Source organism: Venturia canescens, chromosome 1 (assembly GCF_019457755.1).
Source record: "Venturia canescens isolate UGA chromosome 1, ASM1945775v1, whole genome shotgun sequence".
Taxonomy (NCBI): domain Eukaryota; kingdom Metazoa; phylum Arthropoda; class Insecta; order Hymenoptera; family Ichneumonidae; genus Venturia; species Venturia canescens.
The window spans coordinates 21,658,879-21,668,625 of NC_057421.1; the positions used below are offsets into that span (position 1 = coordinate 21,658,879).

At 38.0% G+C, this 9,747-nt stretch overlaps 1 protein-coding gene across 9 annotated transcripts in view; it reads left to right on the forward strand.

Annotated features, from left to right (window-relative positions):
• Positions 1-9,747, forward strand: part of bru3 (bruno 3) — a 620,380-nt gene that overhangs the window by 594,023 nt on the left and 16,610 nt on the right. For all 9 annotated transcript variants that reach the window (XM_043432966.1, XM_043432964.1, XM_043432969.1 and 6 more), the window contains 3 exons: positions 3,725-3,805; positions 8,464-8,622; positions 9,436-9,620. In XM_043432966.1, coding sequence (XP_043288901.1) covers positions 3,725-3,805; positions 8,464-8,622; positions 9,436-9,563 — 368 coding nt within the window. In that variant the 3' untranslated portion in view covers positions 9,564-9,620. The remainder of the gene's footprint in view (positions 1-3,724; positions 3,806-8,463; positions 8,623-9,435; positions 9,621-9,747) is intronic.

The following is a 9,747-nucleotide window of genomic DNA, read 5'->3' on the forward strand; positions in this document are numbered from 1 at the left end:
ACATAGATATCGCCCAAATATTTTGACGTCTCACATCCATGAATGAAAATGTATACGAAAATCTGCTTCGTTCGACATGCACGGATGAATATCAGTTCCTCGTTACGTGTCTACTTTTTGTTTCGGATATATAATAAATAAACGTAATAATAGCAGTAAAAAATAACAGAATGCATTTAACGATGGTGCATGTTCTCGTCACTCATTCAACTCGAATTTTCAAAAGATTCGTCGATAGAACGAGTCCGCTTTTATTAATCATAGAATACAACATTGCCCGTGTACGGGGACTGCGGTGGTGGGTATGATGATTCACGAATTTGCAACAAGAGCCTCATTAGCTATCGCCCACCCCTATTTTTTCGTTCGCTGTATAGAGAACCGTTGCTCCGAGCATTGCAGTCTCCGCTGAGATAGAATCACAAATCGCGTCGGCCTCTCTTTCCTCTTCGTTTTTTATATTTTGCCTATAACGAAATCGTACGAAATTTACAATCCTATTGCTCGTGCTTGTGAAATACTTGAAATTGGGCAAACAACTTGATTGACGGGGTGCACCATATTATTAATTCACAAATATTGCGAGCACGACTCGATAATTAAATCTTTAAGGAAGTTGAGGCTGTACAGTCATTTTTTTTACCCAAAAGTTATGACCTGTACCTTTCAAAAGTTAGGCCAGTTTACAGTTTGGCAATGTTGCATACACTTTAAAGAAAAGTTGGGGAAAAAAAGACGAAAAACTGGTGAAAGCTCAATCGAAAACACGAACGGTGACGATCCTAGCCTCAAAAAACTGCACGGGAAACAGATTATTATTAATATAATCTCAGTAAATCTCCTAATAAATCTGAAAAAATTGACATTGTTCAGCAAGCCTTGCTCATGTTGCCCAAAAAATTTCATATTTTTAGCATCATTTTTAACGGAGATGTCACTGAATGTGTCTTGACTTCTATAAGATTACATGTTATTTGGCCCAAATTGTTATTGATTTTTCTCAGCAACAACGCTCCTAAACTGTCTGAAAATTTAACTGATTTTTTTTTACACTTCACTTCATAAGATGCAATCGGCTTAAAAGCGATGACATCATTTTCATTCTAATGCCTCAACTTCCTTAAGTGAGCTCGAGATCGGTGAATTACGAGAGAAATTTACTCAACACTGGATACAAAAATTCTTATAAAACGAAGAGCATTTGCCTAGAGAATATCGATCGAGTTTCAATTCAATTCTATGCTAAAAATAACTGCTCAAATCTCTAGGTCATAATTGTTTAAGTGAAAGTCATATTTTTTACCAAAATCAAAAAAAATAATGATTATACGGAATACGAGATCAGCGAAGTCGAGTAGTAACTCGATATTTTTTTTTATCTTCGTTGAGGGTAGTCGGGGCAGTTTTTCGTTCGATCAAAAGAATAAAAGTGGCAATTTTTTTTTTTTTTTTTTCATTTTTGAAACACGCTTGTCGCGATATTTCGTATACACGTGTTTAACGAAAAACGTTTGGCGTTGACGGTTGAACAGAGACGAGGGTGCACATGGCTCGTGGTAAAGTTACGAGAACGAAATCGGAATATATTAAACCAAATGTTTGCCCAAAATAATTAATTCCGTCGGGAAATTTGTTGAAGAGTCTCATGTATTTTGTAGTTACGAGATATACATACCACGCATGAAACGAGCTGTCGAGCAGCACGGGGCAGTAGAGAGGTTGAGGGTTGAGAATTCGAGGGATGACGTGCTCTCACGTTTATAGCCGCGAGCGCGTGTATCGCGATACCGAGCCACCGTAGAAGCTCGATGCACGGAAATCAATCATACCTCCCTTTCAACGCAGCCTCTTCCTCTAGCTCCCCTCTCATCCGGATGTGATGGTTTTAAATATTTATCAGTTTATAACGAATAATGTCATAATTGCATCGACGATGCAATTTAGCGAGCATGAAAGCTGGTGAAATTTTCACCACGAGGCATAAACGTTCCGTTGAAATTATCTGTTACTCTCGTGTTCAATCTCATCATTTTTCAATGAAGTATGATAAAGTATTATTATGCATAGAAAAGAGAAAAATAGTGAAATACTTGAAGCGGTCTGCATAATGTAGGCCGCTTAATTTGTTTATTTTGTGTAAACGCAGCAGTATATTCGTATCGGGATCTCAATGCGATTTATCGTTGCGACCTCGGCATTTAACGTTGACTCGATAATTGTTACATCGAATCAAGTAACTAATCGCATCAATTGAGTTAATTCAGTAACATATTCCCTATTAAAGGCTCCCCGTGAATATGTGAAAAAAACGTACGTTATCTCTGCTATTTTTGTTGCTCGGGTCGATAACGATGAAATGAAAAATGAAAGAATAAAAAATGGTACGACGAGCGATTTCCACCGAAAAAACAAACGAGCGTAGGGACAACGGCGGAAACAAAAAGTGTTTGTAAATCGTGAGAATATATTGGTGATGCTAACGAACGCTGTGATTACGACGCTCTTTCGTAGAGTTTGTAGAGAATGAAATCATTTGGAAAACCTATTACTGCAAGAAAAACTCACTCGTCGTTTCCTAAGTTTTTTTTTTTCATTCAATTTCACCATGAAATAAAAGATACTTTCGATTGGAGTTTTGTGCTTGCGAAAAGCAATCCGATGACTTTCCAGTGATATTCGATTTCGGGAAAATTGACACGAGAAATGACGGGGAACGGCGGAGCATTCACCGAAATACAAGATATGCGTATAGCTTCATAGCTCGGTATGAACGCAGAGAAAATTCGAATAAATGACTGTTGAAGCTCTCAAAAACGAAACGCGAGAGCACATCCCTCGCATTATATATCTGTCTACGATCAAAACTGGACACTGTGATAACATTGAGCTACGAATACTCTTGTTGTCGCTCAAAAGCTTACGCGTCCCCTCCATTCCTGCACCCTTGTCGCGTCCACCCGTTTCCCTCTGTCTCTCTTTACATGAAATTGTCCGAAACGTAAAACTCAACATTTCGATAGAACTCCTTGAACAAAATATTATCACTTCAAAGAATATATTTTTTTTTTTTTTATATATATTTCACTCGATTTTGTAACAATGCGCATGCTCGCGTTCAGATATTCTTTTTTTTCGCCTTCTCTCAATTTTTCCCTCTCTAAAGTTCGTTGGATGGATATATCGTTGAATAATCATTATCACTATCTTGGTCATTATTATTGCGGCTAAAACATAATACAGAAGATGGATCGTGTCTTGTCTTTCGTGGAAATTCAATGTTCTATTTCGTCTCGATCAAAATCAAATAATATAGTGTACAAAGTCACGTTGTTCAAAGTGTGGAATTCACTGTAGTAACATTATTACAATTTCAACTATTTTAACTTTATTTTTATAATTATTTGAGCCTGAATAAAATAGCGAGAAGAAAAATTTCATTCCATAATTGAATTCAATTGGCGAGTCGGTTTTCCCGTGTATTTTCAACGATGTTTTTTCACAACTGTAAACGAAACGAGTGTCGAATGAGAATAATATTATGTAAAAAAAACGAGGGAAATGTACGATTCAACTTTTGTCGAAATATCACGAATTTGCACCGGCCAAATATAATTGAAATAAAAATTTTTAAAATAAGCGCTCTGGTTATCGCATGCTGAACGAAATATTATTCGTTTCAATGTACCGTTATCATGATGTCACGGTTTATTTGTTACTGTCGCAGCTTATCCCGCCGTCTACGGCCATCAGTTTCCTCAGGCTATACCACAGTCGATGACAGCGGTGGCCCCTACGCAGAGAGAAGGTAAGTCTGAAACGTTCGAGTGTTATGAGAGAAAAAATCATAATTAAAATGCACCAAAAAAAAGAAGAAAACAAAAAAAGCAACAACAATTCAAATTCTCGACACCCGACACGTTGTCATTGAATGTTTGGATTGTTAATATATATATTTATATTAATGTTTAATATACTTACATATATTAATACTTTAAAAAATGAATATATATGTATGTATATTTAAGAAACGCTTGTCATACATCACCTATCATATTTATGTACGTAAACCCGTCCCTGGCGAACATCCCTGTTGAAAATTTTGATGAATAATAGTTGAAGAAAAGAAGAAAAATAAAGAAAAAGAGCTTCAATAAAGTTTTCATTGAAAATGAGAAAAAATTCGGTTCGTATTTAGCGTAGGGAATGTCTGTATACACAGGAACTCAATAATTCAAAGCTATCGAGGCTCAATTTTCGTTATGATTCGTAATTAAATAGCGATTGAGTTGACTGATAGGTTTTTTTGTTTCGATCGATTTTCTTCGTTTAACTTGTATATAGTCGAGCGTCTATGGTCTATCGGTTTGTCTCCCGCGTCTCATTCCGACTGTCCCAAGTCAATTCTCCGACTGTTTGATATCGAGAAAGGCTCAAGAACTTCCGCAAAGGGGGCGAACCCTCTCGTGGCCTGTACGTCGTCTTACAATCAATTAATGCGCGGACATCTTGCCGATCCTTCATATATATATTCATACGAATTGTTATACAAGATTTTCAAACTCCGATGAACGGTTTCGGGCCAAGTTGCTGGCAAATTTCAATGAATATTTAATAACTACACAAATATTTTGCTTCGAGCATTTGAAAACTGGCGTGTTCCAGAATACAAACTCGATATAATCCAAATTGCTTTCTATCGGTCGAAAATATATAGCTGGATAAAGAAATTTATCCAATTTACAGGCATTCGTGTAATTGCTCTCGCACGAAAAGTCATCGGTTTCTACTTAAATAAGTTTTTAAATGAAAATTTCATTCGGTTTTTTTTCGGGCATCGCCATAGCATCTATCGCGATATCTCGTAGAGCACGAAAGTGTCGGATTCGCGTAATCGAAGAAGAAAACTACGTATAACGACTGTTCGTATAACGTGGAATAGGCAAAGGACTAAAGGTCTACAGGTAGAAGGCGTATATGCACGAATCCGGGTAAGCGCCTAATTGCAATTAACAACTTGCCATTATTACAATATATACGCTGCCTTACAATGAGATAATGCAAATAAAACGAAAGTTTTAATTACTTTGCCGGGATAGGCGCTCGCGGCGCCTCGAGGCGACCGTTGTTACATCCCAGGATAATGGAAAGTTTACCGCGACAGCTCAGGACGAGCTTTTTCCTCGGAGTTTCCCCCTCCCTTTCTCAAGCGCACTACTACTCGTCCGCGAAAGCGCTTGCTCTTATACCCATCGTTTATCCGCCATCAGCTCTATTATCTTCGTTCGTCTATCCGTGTTTCAGCTTCCTTATCCAGCGCACATGTATAAATCGAAATAGTGTTTTTTTTTTTTTTTTTTCAAATCGGATCTTTTCCGGGCCCCGTGCATCTTCGGTTTTCCTTTTTTACGAACAATTCAAATCCGGCGTGTATTTTCAAAGAACACAGTTGACTATTTCGACAGGCAAATATTTACAGAAGATAATGACAAAGAATAATTCATTCGGAAAATTGTTTCCGTGCGAAAGTTCGACGCCACAGAGAGCGATACGACGACGTGCAGTTTGTTAAGCTTCGGGCATTAATTACACACTGCATGATGCTGTGGTCAAATTAATGCCGTTACTCTGTTCAATGTTGCTTCGAAATATAATTATAGCGATATACTATTTATTGATATTTAGAACGTTTTGTATGTTTACGAGCTGTTACCATCGTGAATTCGATGTTCAGTGTGTATTTCGATTTTTTATCATTTTTCGTTTCATTTTTTTCGTACTTTCGTGTATTTACCTTCCATCATGTTTCATCAAACAAATCTCTTTTATTTCCTCGATATTTGTTACTCGATGTTTACACAAATATCTGGTATAAACACATGTATATTAATTCACCAATCGCGATTTCGACAAAGAGCCGGACCCTATTTGTGCATTTAACTCCATGTTTTATCGGCAAATATTATATTTCGTGTGTGGTATAGAATATGATTGAAAGTGTTTTTCAATTCGATGCAAAATCGGTATAAATGTCTTCGTTTGATTTTTTTCTCCTCTATACGTTGCTGCCACTCGATGTATTTTTTTGTTGTTGTGTTATTCCTTTTTTCTTCTCAATCTGCCACGAAGGTATCGTATTTCGAATAATGCGCTTCGGACATCGACAATCGAGTTTGATTGAAAATACCGAAAAAAAAAGGGTCGAAACAGATGTTGAAAATACAAAACGTACTCGAATACGCGTGCTCCCGATGTGATCAATAAAAATAACGTATAAATCATCATCGGGCATAAATAGCATATCGCGCGGTATTAAATCCCGATTCACGTTAACGTAATCACTGACACGTCGCGAGACGCGATCATTACGCGCCCAGGAGCTCTCTTCACGATGTTGAAAGTTTGTCCAAACGAGTTGGTAATAATCGTCGCTAATTGACCTTCCTTTTCAACTCCTTCCTCTCTCTCTCGCTCGGTATCTTCCCTGAGCTTCATCCGTGACTCCTCGTTGAAGTTTAGGGCTAATTATGCACCGTCAACGACGAATCGTCTCCGGTTATTCACGAATTTTCGTTTCTGCATGCGGAGCCGGTCCTATATCTCTGTGCACGAATTTGAAGCCACTCGTTGCAATCCCCGAGATCACGGGGATCCCTCCTCTCCTTGAATAATTCATTCGTCGCCCGCGAGAGCTCAAAGGGTGCACAAGGGGCGGCCGCCAACTACGGAATTTTCATTAGGAAAAAGATCACTCGTAGAAATTCACTCGTATAGTCCTCAACGCAATTCAACAAGATTTTATTATCATTAAGCTCGTAGCTTAGCTAGGAAACAGCGCATATGAAAAGTTTTATAACGAAAATAGCCTGATTTATGAGAATTATATGGTTTTACCAGTTTGTGCAGATATTCAAAATTCTATTCGATTTATTTCACTAGACTTTTGACTATTATTCATTTCAGCAAGTTTCATTGATCATTCGTTTGTGGAAAAAAGATGTGAATTTTTTTCTAATTTTCTACTATTTTTCTCAACAAAGTTTTTCATAAAAATAAACATACATGGAAACATATCTTGGCATGTACCGTTTATCGTTCCCCGTCAATAAAACAGATGGAATTTTTTAAATTTTATTTATCGAATTTCCATCATAATTTCAGAATATAAGTAGAGATGTAGCTTCCATGTACGTTCGAATCATGTCAGTCAAATATCATATCACTCCCCACGAGATACCTCATACCTTAATTGTATTGTCGTACTCACAAATAGCATTGGTATCATTATCATTGTATGTTTTTCATCGCATTTATAAGCATACTATCGTCATCTTCATGCTCCGCAAATTTCTTTCATTTTCTATATTTATTCCTTATGAAAAAATCTCCATAACCCATTGCATCCTTGTACGCATAGTAAAATCCAAAAAAAAAAAAAATTGACATTTCATCCCACTTGTACATCTTTGTCTTGTAATCCTTGTGTTATGTGTCTGTACAATTGAAAGTATAAATACTCAACGTTACATTGACAGTTTTCTTAGAGTCACGGGCTGTTCTGATTCAATAAAAATTGAAATAACTGGTATAAAAAGAAACATTATCGAACTTAGTGAATCGGAAGATAAAAAGCTCCGGCTGTACGAGAGTATACTGCCTTCAGTCACTTTCATTGTCCGCCTTGCATCGCTAATCGACTCATTACTCTTCAATACAATGAACGAATTCGATTAAATGAATAACACGCATTTGTGCATAATGTTTAGCGTAGTGCAATCATGTGTCGACTTTGAATATTAAAAAAAAAAAAAAAAAAAACAAAAAACAAAACAAAACAAAAGAGCTTAGCTTTCAAACAAACGATATTGGGAGTTTAGAGCCCGTTTAACGTTTTCCAAGTTGATACACATTTACGTATGGTACATAAAAGCATTCATGAAATATCATAAATTCATTTTTGACCGACGTTTCGCATAATCATCAACAGCATTCACACGTTTCATTAGAAGTAAGCTCATTGTCGCGACACGTCACTTTCATTATCATTGTCATCAATGTTGATAAGCACTCGATGAATTAAACAAAAGAATTACGGTTTTTATTGATAAAAAATACAAAAATCCATTTTTTTCGAGTTCAATGAAAAATAAAAAGCATATATTGTTTACGCGAGCGAGTGCTTTAAAACGGGGCTCGGCGACTCGGTACAGCGGCAGGAGAGCATTTTTGCCATCACGATTAAGTCATGAATTATATTCGCGTTCGAACGTTGTAAAAAAAAAAAAAAAAAAAAGTATACGCAAGAAAAACAGAAGAGAGTCTCACCCAAATGTTGAGGGAAACTCCATCCGGATGAGAAACATAACGAAAAAAGAAAACGAATATGAAAATGTCTACTAACGCTGTTAACTTGAGTATTATACTTCAAGCTTGAAGGTTTAGATGTGCTCTTTATTTATATGTTAGGATGCTCTATCGCAGGACCCGAGGGCTGCAATCTCTTCATCTACCACCTGCCCCAGGAGTTTGGAGATACCGAGTTAATGCAGATGTTTGTTCCCTTTGGTCCGGTCATTTCCTCAAAGGTCTTCATCGATCGAGCGACCAATCAGAGCAAGTGCTTCGGTAAGTGGTCTTCATAACAACCAACAACTAAACTCTCCGCTTCGTCGCAGGAGAAAAAGAGCCACACGCACACATAGAAGGAGAGAAGAAAAACTACACGATAAATTTATGAGCCTAGGATGACTGGAGTCGGGTCGGTTGCTTCGGACGAAGGCGATTCAATAACGATTCTTAAAAAAAAAAAGCACTAATATAATAATTAATGATTATTTATCAACTGGTACGATTATTCGAACGATCTGCGATCGTCACTTCGTAACACACGGAGTGACGATACTTCAACTCGTTTGTTCTAAAAATATACTATCGATGAAGCTCGAGAAAGAAAAAAGCTAGCATCAGAAACTGTAACAGCATATCGCGATCGGACTAACGGGTCTAAATTGGCTACGACAAGAGAAAGGAAGAGGCACAGTCAGCCATTTTTATCCAAAGAGCTGGATAAACGGGGCGGAGGGGTCGGGAGCTGGGGGGAGCGAAAAAGTACCTTCGTTATCGTCATTTTATCCGCGCTCGAAAAGCCTTACTCGAACTGGCCTGCCAAACTCGGATAACGTCGTTCGTTAAAAGTTTGACTCGTCGCTTTTTTTTGTCAAGGGCTGGGAATGGGGGCGGCGGGAGGGGGTGGGGGTAGAGGGGGATCGTCGATTCTGGACCACGAGCGACATAATCCGTTTGGCCGTGTCTCCCCGTTGCTCTATTCTATGGTCTCTCGTCGGTAATAGCATGAGAACGAGCTCCAAAGACGACGATTCCTTTTTTTTTTTCTTTTTATACCCCCTGAAATCTTATTTCATCCATTCTGTCTAACAGGTTTCGTGTCCTTTGATAACACGACGAGTGCGCAGGTAGCGATCCAGTCTATGAACGGCTTCCAGATAGGGATGAAGCGGTTAAAGGTCCAATTGAAGAGGCCCAAGGAGAGCAGTAAGCCGTATTAACCCACGTCCTAACCAAGACAAACCGGCCGGATCGCGCCCTACGTCATAACTTATAGAGTAAGTATCACTTTTCCAGTCAGCATTTCACTCTTCTTCCTTTCATTTGATCTAATCGATAGGGGTTTGAAACTAAAATCGTGGATAAAGAATAGCGGTCACCGCGAAATGTTTTCACGAAATTTCG